This window comes from Spodoptera frugiperda, chromosome 26 (genome assembly GCF_023101765.2).
Source record: "Spodoptera frugiperda isolate SF20-4 chromosome 26, AGI-APGP_CSIRO_Sfru_2.0, whole genome shotgun sequence".
Taxonomy (NCBI): Eukaryota; Metazoa; Arthropoda; class Insecta; order Lepidoptera; family Noctuidae; genus Spodoptera; species Spodoptera frugiperda.
In genome coordinates this window covers 8547733-8568237 of record NC_064237.1, presented here as the reverse complement: position 1 = coordinate 8568237, position 20505 = coordinate 8547733, and the positions used below count along the sequence as shown (strand labels likewise).

Genomic DNA, 20505 nt, shown 5'->3' with positions numbered 1-20505 from the left:
ACACGTAGCATAATCGTGGGACATCACTGTTGAAATGAAAACACAAGTATTATTGTATTAGCAACTTTTTAATCTTATTCCATTATTCAATGTCCCTATATAAAGTATGATTTATATTGTATAGAATTTATTATATGTAATAAACCGGTTCTCTATTTTATTACTACTGACACATACGTCTTGTTTTATAAATAGACACGTTTGGTGTCTAACCGCATAACTAAGTAATGGCTGACTTTATTGAATACAAAGTTCCTCCGTTCATGCTTCTTAGTCCCTTTACATGGTTTAGCTATATCCCCATTAAACTAGCTCCTTTTGGAAAATACAGTGTGACAATAAGAAGTTAATTTTTCACTATGTTTGATTGCGGTTTTTGTGGGTAAGGTAGATACACCTTATGTTTTTGAATCTATAGACTTAAAGCACATGTAAAACGTGATCATTAGAATATCTATTCTACTCTACCACTCCTTAATACTAATTTTATTACAATCTATTTAAATTTTTATTACAGGCTGAGTCACCATTCTGAAGTAGTTAGCATACTTAAAACCTATTTAGAAATATTTAAGTGATGACGTCTTTGACTGTCTAGTGTCTCGTGGTTCGAGTAGGTATTTGCAAACTCTACAAAAACTTTAAAATAAGTGAGTAAAGATTCTTATCATTTCTCATAAATTTTTATAATAACAGTTTGCAGTTGGACGTATATTTGCAAGACTCGTCTTCAATTACATTATGATTGGATGGGAATAGAATGCCCATGGCATTAAGCCCACCAATATACATATTTTTGTTCATGAAGCCTTAAATAAAAATAAATAAATAACTAATAAGATTTGGAAATCAAATTGTCAAAATTGGATGATAATTTTGATATTCACCCACCGATTTAATCAAAAATTGTATTGTGATTATCTGGATGATTGAAAAAGAGTAACCTATGGAATTTCTTGCTCGTTCTTCTTCATAGGAATCTACAATTTGAAACAACCAAATAGTTTCACTAGAGGACTGACCGACATCTGTCGGTCATTTTATTGTAACTTTCGTGAGACATACTAAATTTATTATTATGTTATCGGCTTACTCACGTATTGTTTTGACGAGGAACTCGACTAGTTTCAAGCCATGCTAGAGGCTCATATTCATGAGCAGCATTTCGCGACAATCGCCGCGTCGCGTCGTGTGTAATCTGTCGGTCAGTCTTTCAGACCGGTCAGGTCAGGACAGGTCAGACTTCTAGACATTTTTAATACTTTAATATTATTTGCTGTGTTATATACTAAAGTGCCTTCCTAGTCTATTTGAAATAAATAATGTTGACTTTGACTTTGATTATAATACTAAGTACTAAGTACCAACTTCTAACTCGGAGGTACAGAATTTAGTGACGTCGACAAAACACATTCATCAACATTTCATGTCACTTCACTTGGCGTAGGGACTGATAAAATATTGTTAGCGCGAGTCAATAAACTGCGAACCACGAGTACTCACATACCTCAATGTTTGCTGATAAATTATTCATAGACAGAGTGGTACTGCGGAAACTGTTTTTTTGTAATGGTTCCAAAGTACATTAATGACTACCTTACTGTTCTATTAGTCAATTGATTATTTTGGCGACTGTCAAACACGATGCAAAAGGAATCACCCATTTTTTTTTAAAGGAGAAAATCATTTGTTGCCTATAAATATTAGGGACAAAAAATAAATGAGAGTTTTAATAACTTTAAATATTATTTATTTAGATAATTGTACATAAAAGTGCATAACTTGCGACACTTCGTGACACACGTACACCCATCTAAACATCCATACAATACAACTTTGTGAGATACAAGCTCACAGATCTTCGTATACCTCAAAAACATCAAATGATTTTTTTAAACATTATCCTACACTATGATGTAGGTGGGTGCGTTTACAAACATACAAGTTTACATACACATGACACCCAGACCTGAAATCACAATTTGTTGATTACATAAAGAGTTGTTTCATGCGGGGAGCGAACCCCCACCACCGCACCAACTATGCAGTCAAATATTTCGCCCAACTTAGATAAGGCTATAAAATGCCAGACATTACTGACCAAAAACCGCCCCGTTCCTTCTTCTGCTTCGAGTCATAGCCTGAGTAACCCATAAGGAAAGTATGACAAAGGATTCTCTACTGCGATTTCAGAAGAGATTCTAGAGTCGTGCCTGTTGTTTATCTCATAGATACAATTTTGTCATAATGAGACTAATAAGTGATTATATGTAAAAAGTGGGTGTATATAAGTATACTCACTTGACCTGTCTTCGGAGAAATAAGGCATAAACACGTCACATATCATGTTTATGCTATAAATACGATACGAAGACATAATCAAACCAAACTGCTAAGCAACCGAGACTATAAATAGGAACATGTGTCATGTCAATACTATGAATAGTGTAGATACCTATGTTTTTTTTTTGTCTCAAACCGACATGGTGTAAAAAAAAACAGTGGATCAGGGACATTTGGGCACTTTAAGTGGCTTGGTGGTTTCTTTGTGCCCATTTCAAGGTTAAGAGGCTTCGTAGGGATTTCCTTGTGTGATATATTTTATGATAAAAGCTACTTTGGCCGACCCGTTGTCACGTTTGTCTGAAATTCGTGAGTGTTACTACTCATTCAGAGCCCCATTAGACTAATGGTAGTGAAGAATGAATTTATAGGTACCAAATTATCATATAATGTGGGATCACCCCACATAGAGCAACAAGTTATTTATAAATATAACTTATGTTTAATACGTGATGACTGCACGGTTGACGCAGTAGCCGGATAACCGACTGCCACACAACGTGTAGCAGGTTCGATTCCCGCACGGAGCAACTCTTTGTGTAATCCATAATTTGTTGTTCCGGATCTGGGTGTCATGTATATGTGAACTTGTATATTTATTTGCACACGCACCAATATCAAAGTAGCGTGAGTTATAAGCGTGATGTTATATACCCTACAGCTTTCCTCAATAAATACACTATCCAACGCAAATATAATTATTCAAATCGGATCAGCATATAGTTCCGAAGATTAGCGCGTTGAAACAGGCTCTTCAGTGTTATATATAAGTACAGATATAGATTAATTGACATCATTAACTACCCGTAGCAGCCCATAACCAGGGATCCCTTTACTTGCTTGCGCTACTGCCCTATTTTCATTAACTCGGAGCTCGTTTCTGACAAATGCGTAGTCCCTTCAGTGGAAAGAACAATACTTCCAATTAAACATAACATATTTATTAAGTCCAGAACCACCAAAATAAATACATTACATTATAAAAATTCTCAGAAGTACACGCGAAAATAAGAGCACTTTCATTTTACTTTATTATCTCCCAAATACGGCATACATAAATAGGCTAAAAGCCAGACAGATAATAACAAAATCTGTCTGTGTACTATACCACTACCATTGGACTCGACAAGAAATTGCGTATCAATCATTTATGTACAACAAGATCCGATAACAGTGATTGATTGGTCTACCAGTGTCGCTATCAAGTCGAAGCGTGAAGGTTGGCGTGAGAATAGGGCCAGTGGTAATTATGTACATAATAATGTATGTTTTATACTCCATAATCAGATTTTAGATCAGATTTTATTACCTTACTTCTCAAAAGAGGTATATGTGCGAACTTGACTGACTATGATTTTTTACTGTAAATAAATTGATGGTAAGGCATCCAGGAGCTCAAATCCATTTATAAGCATGTTTATTTAAATAAAGACTGTTTGATATCTTTCAGCAAAAAATGATCGTGGCACATATTTTTAACGATAAATATTGGACAACAAAATCACTAAACATAATCTAAAATCGTAAACAAATAATAAAAAACATATGAACATACAAAAACATACCCGAGAACCCTTGAAATCTTTCATACGTTTATGAACAACAACCTTTATAGGTACTCGTAACAATACACATTTGCCTTTATATTCATTTCTAGTGCTAGACATAACCCAACCCTTTTCTTTTGTTCCCTTGGGTTTTATAGTATACCTAACCGCTTCGATTCGAAATAAAATCCAAAGAGTCGATAAAATTGGAACAGAAATAGCCACGTTCGTCCCCGTCCACGCTATAAGATAAGCTACTGTGACAAACGCAAGTTGATTGGACTCTTTTGTGGCAAACGATTTTTTGCGGTTGTAAAATGGAATAGGGTAAAAGGAGTTGTTGTTGGCCATTTGCTGCTTTTATCTGATGTCTGTTTTAGTATTATAGGATAGAAAACGCAACCTTGTTGTACAATAAATTATAAGTAAGCTATATTTATTTATTTTTAGGTGAGAAATAAATACGTATCTTTTTAAGTGTATATCATACCAATGTGTGTTAGTTATTTTAGGTTGTATTTGTTTATTGAATTATTGTTGTTTGTATTGTTTTTTATTTCGAACTTATTAAACGTAAGTTATTAACTTCGATGCACTTTCATTGAATACCTACTTACTAATTTAATTCCTTTTTCTACTAGGTTGTTTTGTTACCACTTTAATTATTCAATATCAATTTTAAAACTACAATAAAAGCTTCTACTTCTTGCAGTCAATTACAGTAAAATCAGTTATTCCCAATCTCCTTTTCTTCAAAGTGATTGTTTATAATAGACTTGCAGTCACTTAATAAGAATACATTTTCTTGTTACTATCTTTGTTCGTTCGCATCCTATTTGCAGCCACAATTGGATTTGTGGCCGGTAATTGGAGACTTTCTCGTTTATTACATTGGATCCTAATATCGTTATTGATGCGCTGTACTGGGATCGCTACGCAAAGATATGATGAACGTCGAGATATTGTTTATTTTTACTTTTTTATAAGATACATATTGAATATGTCTACTAAAAATAAAACATTGTATATTTTATATACACGTTTTATTGCATCTTTGTTTTATTTTATTTTTAACTCTAGTTATCAAAACAATAACATGTTTTTTGTTTTACACTGTTTATCAAATTTTCAGAATTACAGCATGTGGTAAAACCAGTTCTTGAAATGATATGAAAATAAATAAATAATATGATACGCAAAATTATAAGAAAAGTTTATTTTTTTTAACAATCATTGGAAATGCTTATTACACTGTAGGTACGTAGACTCACTTTTAGGAATTTAATAAATGAAAAATTTAACTAGAATTTTGTGACTTACTAAAATACACCAGTTCACAACGGTTGAACAGATTTGATAAAAGTGTAATTAGGAAAAGCGGAAAATGCAGCAGTCGATGGAAAATTACTCATTACCCATAATCATTACCAAAAAAAATTGTATTTATAGTCCATTAAAGTTCCATTTACCTTACTTTTTAAAACGTACGTAGGTAGTGTGGTTCTATAATCGTATGTGCACAGTTTTGAAGGTCACATTAAAAAGAGATTTATATTCAAGTTGAATGTTCATTCATATTGTATCTTTTATTTGTGTGGGTATTAGGTGTATTTGATTCATTGGCTGACAATTCTAATTCGAATAAACTGCTTGAAATAAGGTTAATGTCGATGCATGTTAACCTACATAGCGGCTTGAATAGGCTTACGATGCAGTTCATGATATGCGATGTGGAATCTCACTAATGTTATAAATGTGAAAGTTTGTTTGATTGGATGTTTGGATATTTTTTCGCTAATCACGGTGACGGATTTTGATGTAATTTTGTATACAGACCGGGTATGACTGACTTGGACGATAGACGCTAGCAGAAGCTAGCTAAAATTTAATGAAATTGTTAACAATTAAATACTTATATTAACAGATATAAAATTTATTTATTTATTTATTTATTTATCCTAACATTACATTTATCATTACAGGCACACCTAATGCGATAAATGCAGTATAAACTTAAAAAATAAAATAAACCAAAACCAAATATCTCTATGAACATAAAATAACTTAACATTAACTTTATCCTAATACTTACTTACTAACATTTACAAATTATAGGAACAAAATACAGAGGAAACAATAGATTTTTAGTTGCCCACTCCCCGATTCCCTAACAACACTTTAATTCCTAACCCCCAAAAGGCCAGCAACGCACTTGTAACGTTTCTGGTGTTTCGGGTGCCCATAAGCGGCAATAGCTTATCATTAGATGATCCATCTGCTCGTTATAACAAAATACAAGTAGGTATTTAAATTACATACACAGTTTAGGTACATAATACACATTGCCCTATTTATTTTAAACAATGAAGATAACTAAAATTTAAATATTCATGAGAAAATCATGACCTTCAAACATTTAGGTATCGTACTGAGCCCACATTTTTTGTACAAGTTCAGTGGAAGGTACCTACTTAGCTAAATGCTTGTTGGACCGGTTTTGTTAAACAATAAGGAAATTACATCAGCGTCAAAATTCGTTAGAATTTTTAAAGCACGTGTAATAGGTATATAGTGAAACTATAATAATTATTTAACAAAGAATATCACTATGTTTACACACAAAAAAAAATACGGAAAGAAAAAAGATTCTGAAAAATGATTTTTAACTTAAAAATCTGCATATTTTTGTACATTTCATATACGTATAAATGTTACTGTATATCAATGTGAATTAAAAAAAAAATGCAACTATACCTTATTGCTATGAGACAAACTTGAGGCTTTTTACTCAACATGTCATAATAACACACAATTGATGAGAGCACTTGAAAGATAATATTTAACCAGTCATCATACATCCATTTCATAAAAATACTCCAAATAATAACGTAACAAAAGATACATTACAACAAAGGTGTTCTTCAAAAGATAAAGATAAAGATTTCAAGTGTAGGTCTGTATCAATATGAAAAATATCGAACTATTTTGTCACAAAGTAGAGCATACTTCTGTATGTTCTTAGTAGGTACCTATAAATAAGGTATGAGTCAATTTATGACCATTCAGGCCTAAAGTTAATATAAAGCTAAGAATAATTTATTCAAAACTAGATTTATATCTTAAGAATAAAAATTTTAAATAAAAAAATTAATCGTTACACGTGTTGCTAAACATAGAACTCGAAAACGGCTGAAGCAATCCTGATATAATCTTTTTGAATTCGTTAGTCAAAATGTTTAAAAAAGAGATAATAAAAATCAAAATCTGATTCTAAAAAAATCTTTTTTAAGAATTCCCATCAGATTATTATAATCCAATTACATTAAAGAAAAACTTTATTGCTTCGCGTTTGCGTGGTGACACGGCTTTATTAGGAAACCAGACGAGTTTGGTTACCACTTTATCTCGTGTACATGTCAAGTCCACGACATAAATATTTATTATCTATTACGATTACAACAAATATACTATACTATACAGTACGTTAAAATAAACACGATTTCGGGAAGGCGATAACTTGATAACTTATATTTTGTACCCTTTAAAGTAACAGCAATCATGTAGAACATTCTACATTAACTCTTTCTGAATTGTTTGTCTGTAAAAAGTGTAGTATTATTTTAATATTGTCTTAGGAAAATATATACATAACAAAGAACAATATGATTAAAAAACACAGGAAAGTATTAACGAACAAAATCAACGTACGTAAGCATCAGTACTTATTAATGAATACCATCATATACCTATCTATGTACAGGAAAACTTAACATTAACACATGTGCCAACCACTATCAAATAGGTATTAAACGCTTACATACATCGCACACTAATGATGTAATTACAAACGTATCAGTAAATATCGTAACGGATTCGCGATTCAAACAGCGTGGGTCTGATGGGTATATCGTTCAACAAAACGCTGACCCAACAGGTATCGCCAGTGTATAAAATTGTTTATTCCATTCAAGGCCAACCACCTCGTGTTGGTTGCGAGACCTGCGAGTCTGAACAGTTGACAATATTCGCTATGCGCCGGCGCCGACCGCGCGGCCCGTAGGCTTTAATCTTGCGCACAATTGATAAATACTCGCACAATATATTTATATGATAAACATCGCTAATTTGTGTCACTGTACTTCAGTTTGCTGTGCAGTTCGCGTGTGTTGTGTGTTTATTGTAAACATTACGAGATTATAAAGTGTTCTTTTTATTTTTTATAATTGTTAATGTGTTGTTAGTGTGTTTTATTCTGGATTTTTGATCGATATTTGTGTAAGTTTATTTTATTAACCTTGTTTTACTTCACATATTTTATTTTAGTTTTTTTTTATTATTTTATTGGAGTTACGAATTAATATAGAGCTGTTATTACCATTTATAGTTTATAAGTATAGTGTGCTCCTAACTTTAAATATTTATATACAAGATCATAAAATAAATTATACAAGACCATTATAAAGATACTTATATAGAGTTAAAGCGTGTGTGCTTTTGACATATTCGTGTGACTACAAGTACGTTGAGTATTATGTACTTACATGTAAGTTGAACGGAAATTAATTTTGCTAAGATTCTAAAACAGCATATTGTGTGTCGTATCCTCGTGTCTGTGGCAGAACTCTACATAATGAACTTTGTAAAATACATTAGGTATTGTTATTAATTATTATATTGTATTAGTGAAAACATAGTGTCGAATTATTAATCTATACATCGCGCTTATGTTTCATTTTTGCATGATTAAAATAAATATGTAACTTACAAAGTGTTTAAAAATCAAAATATTTTTTTTTATTACAGTATACTCTATATTTATTTGTAACCTGTATTTTGCTAATAAATAAGTTGATTTGATTTATTGATGAGGTAAAAATCAAGTTTTACATTACCAATATCATAATACATTTCTGTTAATTTATAGTTTTATCCTGAATTGTTTAACAAATAAAATATAACCTCAACAAAAATCAGGTCACTTAACAACTACCAACATATACAACGTGTAACAAAATACCCATATACATCAAGAAGCGCTGATGAATACAGGTTGAATAGAGTCTCTACACGAAGTTTCAGCTGAAAATACGATTAAAAAAAAAATGTACCAAATACTTGGTATCCCGTGTTTCTTCATTTTAAATCATACAAACATGTCACAACACTACAGGGATCACTCGCGAGTATTACGAAACATTTCTTCTGTCAATCTGATCGCCTAGTACCTGTCTACCTAATTTTGAATCAAGCGGCGGCGCGATTTGAAAAATTCATAACTTGGTACCATGAAAACATGAGTTTGAAAAACCCTTCCCGTATCGTTTGTTATGTTATCTAGAAGCCGTGCAATTAATATGTATACCCCCTTTTTGTTACACGTTGTATACCGATTATACGGTAATCTGTTGTAAAAAAAACAATAGCGTCTTATACATATATGTAGGTAGGTACATAGTTACATTAACCGCTGTAATTATAGTCTTACATTGATATCGGACGCGACCTCGAATCTTGAACCACGCAGTCAAAGGTCTGGGTTACACGATTTTCAATCACTGATTCATTATAATTTACGATTTATCGTGTTTGGGTATGTTAATTTATGATTTTTTTGTATTAAGTTTAAAGTAGCTATTTTTGCTCATGGAAATTAAGTTAGCATAAGAAAATTCCATTGGCACGGTGGCTGGGCAACTGGCTGCCGTGCATCGTGTCGCGGATACGATTTCTACAAGGAACAATCCTTTTTGTGATCCCTGAATAAAATAGTTGTTCTGGGTCTGGGTGAAAATGTATGTTTGTAAACGTAGGTACCCATGTCACAGGAAAAAATCCTAGTGAGGAGTAACTTTTTTATATAAAAACAAAATCAATCAATTTCCTTTACTTGATTTTTGTTTGGAGTTCAGATGTAGAGATACATATAAATCTTCTAATTATGTTATTAAATGCATACCTATTCACTTTTTGCATTCCCAAAATTCATGCATGCGGTAATCAAACACGACTAGTGAGGTCAAACGCAGGACTAGCGGTTTTACGAGCTTTCTCAAGGACAACGACCTAATTAAACTCTATTTTTAGCTAACTCTAGTTTTAGAATTCAATAAATTCATGAAATAGAAAAATGATGACCTAGTCATGCATAGTTACTACATCCTGTAGACACTTACAGACAATTTTAATAACGTATCTCTTTATCTGCAGATTTGCATACTAGAGATTCAATGTTTTAACATTTTTTTATAAAGCTTATATCAAAATTGTTTCTCTATTAAGCAAATCTACAGATAAAAAGATGAAATTGGCCGTTAAACTACATTATGTAGTCAAAAATTATTTAGTCATCCCTCATTTAGTCACTTTAGTATACAATTTAAGAAAAATAATATGATACACAAGTTTACTACCATTAGTTACACAAGTACACCATTTGAGAAAAAGAATCCGAAACACAAATTTACTACCACCAATCCAATACGAGTATCCAATAAATCAAGACATCTCTATTTCAGGAAATCAAACACACAGACAGACACAGTTTGGAAGGCTCACCGAAATCAAGATGGACGACACAGAAGCCCAGGTGCAGGCACATAAGCTTCTCGGACAGAAGACCCGGGTTCCTCGACCACCTGACAATGGACTTACGAGAGCTTTGCGCTCGTGTGAGTGTAGCCTTTCTATTGGATCTTATGCCTTCTTCACACTGGCCTAGTATTCTGGTCGAGTAGCGAAAAAAAAGTCTCTGTGTTTCCTGATGGGTATAACCTGGGTGTCTTCAAGGCCCGAGTGAATAGGTTGCTTATGGGCAAACGTGCTCTACCGTAGGCCGCATCCTCACTTACCATCAGGTGAGATAGCGGCCAAACGTCGACCTATTAAATGTAAAAAAACTCTATTTTAAACGGCCGGCAACGCACCTGTGGCTCTTCTGGTGCTGCGTGTTTCCATTGGCGGAACTGATCGCTTACCATCAAGTGATCCGTTTGCCCGTTTCCCCCTGTCCCATAAAAACAATAATTTTGGAACTCTCTCTCTCTCTCTCTTTGATTTTAGGATAGAAGCCAGAGCGACAGTCCTAAATGCTCGCTACTTGACTAATTTACTAGCGTAGTGTAAACAAAGCATTACAGTATATTGTCGTATGCAATCAGGGTTAGGTTTACGCAACGTCACGATTCCAGATCTCCAAAGGGTCAGATTAGATTATACAATGTCGTGCCCAATTTCAATGAGGGTACAATTCCAGAATCCGTGTTTGTGTTCACCTCGAAAATTGAACCTGAGACGCCTTGCTCTTTACGATTATCTTTAGAGGATCAAATCATATAGTTGCACTTACGAACTCAGCTAGCACAATGCATGTGCCTGCATAGTAAAAAGAGGTTTGAATGTGTGATTGTTCTATGTCTGAGCGAAGAAACATTAGTATATCAAAGTTAGGAAGGGAGTTACGGAGAGTTCTGTGTCAAATATATACAGTAGTGTAGGGCGCCCTCCAGCTAGGTGAAGTGACGATATCCACAAGGTGGCTGGTAGTGGTTGGATGCGTAGAGCTGAAGATCGAGCTCAGTGGCGTACCGTTGTAGAGGCCTATGTCCAGTAGTGGACGAGAACGGGCTGATAATGATGATGATCTATATCTGAAAAGCGACAGAGTGATCACACGAATACACTCGTTTTGGAGATTGACCCATTTACCCGCTCGGAGTAAGTTATAAACTGCTTCATACTATAAAGATTTTTGACTTTTCATTCTCAATCATTCGTTAGATCTAATATTAGATTGAGTCCGTTATCATCGTTGACAGTCATCATATGGTACTCCTGTTATCAGGACCAGATAGAGTTTTTTTTTGCTCAACTTATCTTTATTTTGCTCCAGTTTATTGCCTTGTCAGTTAAGTGCCTACTTATGTTTTTCATAAAAATGAATTGAATAAATCGGTTATTTATTTTATTTAACTTTTTGGAATAACACATTACAAGGCTGCGATTACTGCATTAGGTGTTTTTGCTAAAATTCTTACTACTCTTACTGCCGTATTCAAAAACATTAAATGTTTACTTAAAGGTTCAAACGATTTTGTTCCGAAAAAATTGCTATGGTTTGGGTTATGTAACCATTAAATGACTCGGAGTACAGTGCGGTTAATGTATCAAGTAAAAATATACCTACATTATTTTAAGTAATAAATAAAATTAAACAAATTCACATGAAAGTTTCAAATATATTTAAGTAGGCACTAAATGCCCCATATATGGATTGCAACTTCACCAAAGTGAGTAACTGACACAAATTTGCGTCAGCAACCCAAAAAAACACGAATTAATCATTTTCGACCATTCACATTCACCCATGAAGTCATTGTAGAAAAGGAAAAGTATTTATGTAAAGGTATTGATTAGTTATTTATAATAATATAAACATTTTATGAAACATACAACACATTTTCACTGTTAAATCCATGGAAATATTTCTTACTGAATTGCATAATATAATTCATTATTGCTGTAGCACCCATAATTATTTTCTATAGTAACATACCGACGTACTATAAACGAAGGAGGTGCTTTTTACCCGACTGCGCCAGAAGGAGGGTTATGTTTTTCGAGTGTATGTATGTATGTATGTATATATGTATGTATGTATGTATGTATGTATAATTGTTTGGCACGCTCTGCAGCCTAAACGGCTTGATGGATTTTGACTTGAGAGGTGTCGTTAGATTCGTATTTACTGTGAGAGTGACACTGGATATATCAAAATTAAAAAAAAACAAAATGGCGGATTTTTGGCGCCAAATTCGAATATTTCTCACTCTCTAGCCTAAACGGCTTGACGGATTTTGACTTGAGAGGTGTCGTTAGATTCGTATTTACTGTGAGATTGACACTGGATATATAAAAATAATAAAAAAACAAAATGGCGGATTTTTGGCGCCAAATTCGAATATTGCTCACTCTCTAGCCTGAACGACTCGATGGATTTCCCCTTTATAGGGGTCGTTTGATTCGTATTTACTGTCAGAGTGACACTAGATATATCAAAATGAAAAAATAATAAAACTAAAAATAAATAAATAAAAAAAGTAATTTAAAAAACTAAAAAACCCGACTGCGTTTCTTTATAATATTAAAATGAAAAAAAACCCTAAAACAAGAAAGTAATCGTAAAATTTAAGCAGTCGGGACCCATTCTAGAAAGCAAGCCGTATGTGCCCTCACAAAGTCTTTATATTTAGAATGGGTCCCGACTGCTTAAATTTTACGATTACTTTCTTGTTTTAGGGTTTTTTTTCATTTTAATATTATAAAGAAACGCAGTCGGGTTTTTTAGTTTTTAAATTACTTTTTTATTGAAACTATCGACTTCGCTCGCGTAGATTACGGACTTTGTGACAAATAAAAGTAGCCTAATTTACTCCTTAGTAGGTACATCACATACCTACCAATGAAAGCCCCGTCAAAATCGGTCTAGCTATTTCAAAGATTATCCAGAACGACCCAACAGACAGACAGAGAGCCAAATAAAAAAAATGGTTTATGTATCGTATGTATGTGTAGTAAAAAGCGGTTATTTCAACATTACAAACAGATTACAAACAGACAAAAGCTAAATAACTTAATAAATAAAAAAGTTTCTATAACTAATTATCTGATTAAGACTATAAGACCACTCCATTTATGTTAGAATACAAATCTGCATAGGTAACTATACCTAATAATATCTATATTATGAGTGTATTCACTCACATTATATGAATATGTTTAAAACAAACTTCATACAGAATTTACCAACACATAGTGGCAATCAATTCAACGATCGTACAAAGCTAATGCATCTTTAGAAGCCACACAGTGAGAGCCTATTAAATCATAAGTAGATCGAAATAATGCAATTAAACCAGTCGAGCTTGCAGATTGTAAATAAATAGAAATATACTTGAGATAATTGTGAATATGTTAATGTACTTTTTTATGGGGGAACATCATCCAATGACTTCTCCCGCTCTGGGCGAGGCGAGAGGGAGTGTCAGACTCTTACAGACTAAAAACCACCCCGTCCTTACTCCTGCTAGTGCGCAGCTCCGATGTATTATGTATTAAGAAATAAACCCTCTTTTTTTCATACATATCAATGCCCTAAAGAACTCATAAACGGATCAAAATCAGAATTATAATTGACTAAAATGGCGACCAGATAATACATTTAAATATTTTGCGGAACAGAAGTTCATTCACCTTTAATAGTCCCAGTATGCGACTTGTGTGACATAAAATGCTTGAGTGACCAGTTTCAGTGAAACTCAATAACAGTAGCGTTATTAGAGTCAGCATTCATTTTAAACAGATTAATTATTATTTTGCTTCATCTGCAATCAAAGCAAAGGAATGGAGAACAGTCAAATGTTATTTCAACTAAACAATGTTGTCTTTGTAATTTATTTATGAAACTTGATTAATTGGCCGTGATTTTAAATATTTAATGTTAGAAAGCTCGCTTTATTAGTAATGATATTGATTTATGTCAATTATCTTGATATTTAAGTCTTGTGTCAATAAAGGGTCATCGTTTTGTCATAAGGTTGCTTTTCCACCAGAGATGTGCTATGTAGCTTCACAAAGATAAATACTTCTTTAATAACAACTATGTGACTATTTCCACCGATAATAACCTATGTAGCGGTGCTAGTAAGATGTACTATTAAGATACGCTGCCATAAAGTAGTATGCTATCATACTCGAGCTGCGCATCTTCCTATATCGATAGTAAAGAAGCCATACATAGCCGTCATCCACAACACGCATCTTTCCATTTAAAAAATATAGCTTAGCTGAGTCCGTTTTCACCAATGCTAAGCTATGTATACCAATGAATACTATAGGTGGAAGCCAAACGCATCCATAGCAACGAAACATAGCACATCTCTGGTAGCAAAAGCACCCTAAAGGATGCATAAAATTTATATTCCTAAAATAATATAGGCCAAATACAAATCACAGTAGCAGTTGTTTACACGATTGCAATACAAATAGAGGCTTGACACAATACTTAGTAGCACCTCGTTGTTGTGTTGGAAGAAAGCCAATAGAACGTGGCCAATTCTCCCGGTTTACAGAACGTGAGAAACTTTTAGATAGATTAGTAGGTACCAACTTAAACAACTGTTAGATGTGAGTATTGAAAGTTAAATTATTTGTAAGAAATTTATAGAGGCAGTTAATTTTAGTTAGTATACATTGAACCAATTAGAAGTGTGGGAGAGCCATGCTTCGGCACGCACCGTACTTGGACCGGCTCAACCGGAGCGATACCTCGGCCTCACAGACAACCGACGACGTGAAACAACGCTTGCGTTGTGTTTCTTTGTGGGAGTGATTCTTGACAATCGCTGATTCTCCTACAACCTTTAAATTCCTAACCCCCAAAAGGCCGGCAACGTATTTGTAATGCTTCTGGTATTTCGGGTGTCCATGGACAGTTTAATAATTACACACCAAATTATTTTACTGAATATAGGAACCTACATCTACCATGTGCAATTTTGGTCGATTCCCTCAAGCATATAAAGGAAGGAATATTCCTAAAGTCTAAAATACCCAAGATGTATCTCCACGTGAGGTTGCATGTACGAGTATAATAACAGGATAAAATAACAAACTAGACTGAAACAATACGTCAAACGTATAAAACGTAAAATCCAAACAATAGATGATTTGACAGGACCAGTACTGAACTAGTCAACAAGGATAGAAGGACTTTGACCAGTCATTGGGGATAATTGCGTACCCTGTTTATGCATGGATATCCCCCGATATTGAGAAAATCCTCATTTTCTCCCAAGCTAACCACAGAACAGTATTAAAAATAATAATTATAAATTTTAGTGCAGAAACCTACAAACAATAAAATTTACGATACAAAACACATTTGTATGGGATAGGCAGAGGTGCACGTAATGCCACTATACAATGTACACCCACTTTTCGGGGTGAGCCTATTCCTAACTACTCGCTACTCGGATAGAGCTAACAAAATACACTGAAATATACATTTTCGGAAAATTGAAATAAAAACTCAGTTCAGTAATACTTTGCCCGACCCGAGAGTCGGACCCAAGACCCTTTGTCCGGCAGTCGCACTTGCGACCACTGGTTCACCGAGACAGTCTATGCGTTTTTTGTAAAGTTTTCCAGGGTACCCTTATCTTCATGTAGACATAGAAGTTCTTAACCTAGGTTCGTAAAAACTAGCGTATCTACTGTTGTTACTAATAAACTGCTGAGTAACTATTCGGTCGTAAATTTTGTACGACAACTGTACCAGACACCACCAGACCCGAGCGTCCCGAGTGTGTAACTTAAGAGAAATTGGCACACAACGTTAACAGCTTGAGCAGGCATCCTTTTGTATTTATTTAATAGGCTAGTAGCCATGATGTTGCAATAGGTTTCGTCCCACTAGATAATTATTATTATTTATTTAGATTTAGAGTGCTTTTCTAATAAATGTGTTGTGCTACGTTGCTGTGGATGCGTTTGGCTTCCACCAATCATATTTATAAGTACACATAGCCTTAACATTTTAAAAATTCCAAAGGGTGTCTGGAAGAAATCACCGTGTGTGATAAGACCGCCCAATGTACTCAAAATTATAATTAAACAAAATTTTATAATAACCCTCCTTCTGGCGCAGTCGGGTAACTATTACAACTATTACTAAAATGTATTTTATGTATGCGTGCAATAATGTATAAAATAAATAAATCAATAATACGAGTAGAAGATATTAATATACTACATTATAGATAATCTGATTAATCTGTTAACAGTCAGTGACCCGCTATAGTTAATTAAAAACTAGAAGAAAAATAATAATGTTTCATAGTACTAACCTGTCCAAACATGAATGTACACCTACTAATGGATAAATCGTATATGACCTTGAACACTTGAGATAAAACACGGTTTTGTCACCGAGCCACTCGAATCGATTATTGTTATAATGCATGTCAAACATGTTGCCATGAGTAAACTAATGGAGACCTTGGACAAACAACTGTTTATAATTTTTGATATTATGTGTTTTGTTCTTTTTCATTGATTTTGTAAGTGGGCGATGAATTTAGGAGTATATTTTTTTCTGATGTAGTTACAAATTCGTACATATGTGTGTTATTTGAATCACATGTAAATGTGACAATAAATATATTCGTTTAGTGGTGAAATACCAGCTGGATGCGCTCGAACACATTGAAAGGCGTGCCAAGAAGCTCATCAATGATAATGCGCTTGTGGAGGCCCGGCTTCAAAGCCTTGAACACAGGATTACATTGTGGATACATTTCGGGGAGTGTGCGGGGGAATTGCACAGCTTGATTCCCCCTAGTCCTTTTCATCATCGAACCACAAGACAATCGGCGAGGCGTCACCGCTTCATGGTAGATATCCCACCCCCTCGCACGAAGCGCTTCGCTTCAAGCTTCCGTGTGCGAACTGCTAGGGAGTGGAACTCCTTGCCGGAGTCTGTGTTTCCTGATGGGTATAACTTAGGTGTCTTCAAGGCCCGAGTGAATAGGTTGCTTATGGGCAGACGTGCTCCACCATAGGCCGCATCATCACTTACCATCAGGTGAGATAGCGGCCAAACGTCGACCCATTAAATGTAAAAAAAAAAAAAAAAATCAAAATATATTTAAAGATACTCTAGTAAAAAGGCCTTTTACTTTTACAATGGAATATTTGCATGGACCTTTTACACGTTAATAAAAATTAAACTAGAAGAAGCCTGTATCTCTTATCTAATTCTAGAAAGTAAATTTAGATGATAATTAAAAAAAAGACCCCGTTTTACTCACGTAAATATATGGAGAAAAGCTTCACCAGTTTCGAGTCCAGTCGTCGCGTCTAGGCACGCTGCTCATGATGAGGAGTCTCTCTGTGACTCGCAACTAGTAGAGATCTCCATACATTTACGTTAGTAAACCGTGTTTTTTTTTTTAGTAATTTAGTTTTTACAAAAATAAATACAGAAGTAGCAAAAGATCTTAAATTAAATATCAGTAGTACTTAGGTATCTACCATACTATGTATTACAACTACTAGCAAAAGTTCCGTAGGAATAAGTCGACGACCTATTGATTGACTGACGCATTGACTGAGTACACACTGGTCCCACTGAGCCTTAACCATTTTGTTCGCGAAGTCGTTTCCTTTACTGCTTTTAAGTTCACTTCAAATATTTATTGAGAAGTAATGGTACAGAGCGCTTTGCTGTTAACTAAGATGTTGTGAAGATTGTTGAAATACAAGGCTATAATTTCAAACTATTCTGAATATCGATTAATTTACCTTGTAGTATCTTTATATATAAAAATCAATTGCTGTTCGTTAGTCTCGCTATAACTCGAGAACGGCTGGATTGATTTGGTTAATTTTGGTCTTGAATTATTTTTGGGAGCCTAGGGCAGGTCTAAAAGGTTAGAAAATAATTTTTAGACGATACAAATGGTACGAAGTTTGTCAGATCAGCTAGTGATAAATAAAGATCACAAGTTCAAGTAAATCGAGAATAATTTCGAAAATCACAGTCAATAATTTTCTACGTCAGTAAAAAGCATTATTGAAATGAGATACTATTTTAAATTAAACCTTAACTTGCAATAACATACTCATAGCTCTACATTACATTCATACTGACATAATTTTCTATTTTCACTCATTATTGTACGTCATACACTTTGTTCTTCTCGAGGTACAGTACAAGGGAACTTTCTCATACGTAGTTACATACCTACATGTACATTGCGAAAGTAATATAATATGTAGTTAGGTAGTTACCAACAATAGTAACAGTAATAACACACGGCTCGTATAACTATGTATGATAGACTTTTCCTAGGAACGTTGCTGCTTGATTGTCAAGCGAAAGTTCGCTACGTTAGTTAAATAATGTAGTTTAGTAAATATTTGATGCTTGATTCTTTTATACTGATATAAAATGGTGGTGGATTGTTATTAGTATTTATTTATTTTTTACAATTTGAGTAGACAACAGTAACCAACATGAACAATAATTAACGGAACAATAATTTCCAGGTTTTGCGATTACAATGCGATTGTGATTACCTATTTACTATAAGGTAATCAGTTACTTACCATCAGGTGATCCGTCAGCTTTTTTACCGGCTTATACCATAAAAAAGTTAGGACAACTCTTGGTGGGTTAAATCAAACTGATTTTTGTGAAACACTAAACGACAGCTTATGCAGTCCGAACAACCGATCTAGTTATTGGTCAGCTTAAGTCATAAGTATCGGTTACTGAATAGGAATAAAACCTTTTTGTTATGGATAAACACATACTCTTGAGTGACAAACAGAATTATATTAGTTATGCCCAGCAGTAACGGGGTAGCAAACTCTGGTTTTCAAGACGACAAAATTACACTGACATAAAATTTTCCGAAATTGCACAATATTATTGCGAATAGTATGATAGCCTAATAAACATACACTGACATAACATCAGTACCTAGTAAATAGGTATCACAAAAATAGAACAACTGTTACTGATAAAGTCTTATATGATATTTATTTATTTATTATATAACATTACAGAAACAGTTGAAAATGTACTGATAAGGAAAAATTGCAAATACAATTTAACAATGGGTCCTGATAACTGCAATTGTCAAGTGTTATAGTTAAAATGTAGTTCATCTGTATGCTATTTATTCATGAAACGGAATTGCTATCGGGTAATGTTTGTCTTTTCGAGGAAAAAAGTTCAAGGTTGATAATTTGTGTAAATAAATACTTTGATAGAGGACTGTTTTTTTTAGTTTAAGCCGGTGAACGAGCAGATGGATCGCCTGATCGTAAGCAATCGCCACCGCCCATGGACACAAAACGAAACACAACGAAAGCATTGTTTCACGTCGGTTTCAATAAGTATTACTCCGGTCGAGCCAGCCCATTTATTTTGTGCCAAAGCATTGCTCTGCCGCACTTTAATACTCCCTCAGTTATAACAATACTCCCTCAGTTATAATAATAATACTCCCATAGTTATAATGCCACAAACAATAATGGCTTGCTCAATATTACTTAATTATTATGTCATAGTTTGAGAACGCTCGACTATTTTCAAATCACGCCGGAGATTCTTAACCATGAACGACAGACATCGACAAAACATTACGTAATATCAGGTGTTTTAAAAAACGTACTTAATAATAGCCTTAAAAAAGCGATCTTGAAACTTAAACCTACTTAACACGTCTAATAGAATAGTTAATTTAATTTACATTTAACTAAAATGAATAATACACTTACCTTGATACCTAGTCTAGACTCCATTTACAAGTACTTATATTAATTTATGTTCATTATGTAAATAATAATTTTAATTTGATTGCCAGGTACATATCTTTTAAATCAATCGATTTATATTAAGATATGCAGCTGTAGATTGAATAAACGTGTTATTTGACAGTTGTATCAAGAAACTGAGTTATCATGCAATCTTTGAAAAGCAGACAGAATACTAATGTTGATATCGTTTATCGAAATCTGTATTAAACGTTGTATGAATAGAATTTAAATT

At 33.8% G+C, this 20505-nt stretch overlaps 1 protein-coding gene and 1 long non-coding RNA gene across 3 annotated transcripts in view; one reads left to right on the top strand and one right to left on the bottom strand.

The window, feature by feature from the left end:
- Positions 1 to 20505, bottom strand: part of LOC126912527 (uncharacterized) — a 109912-nt gene that overhangs the window by 48881 nt on the left and 40526 nt on the right. The gene's annotated exons all lie outside the window — the stretch shown is intronic.
- The window catches only part of LOC118264290 (putative inorganic phosphate cotransporter), a 51177-nt gene that overhangs the window by 1189 nt on the left and 29483 nt on the right, over positions 1 to 20505 (top strand). The window contains exons 1-2 of one of the 2 annotated variants that reach the window (XM_035576755.2): positions 7908 to 8165; positions 10406 to 10558. In XM_035576755.2, coding sequence (XP_035432648.1) covers positions 10456 to 10558 — 103 coding nt within the window. In that variant the 5' untranslated portion in view covers positions 7908 to 8165; positions 10406 to 10455. Of the gene's footprint in view, positions 1 to 7907; positions 8166 to 10405; positions 10559 to 20505 lie in introns of those variants that run through there. The other variant, XM_050704988.1, reaches the window with a different exon arrangement.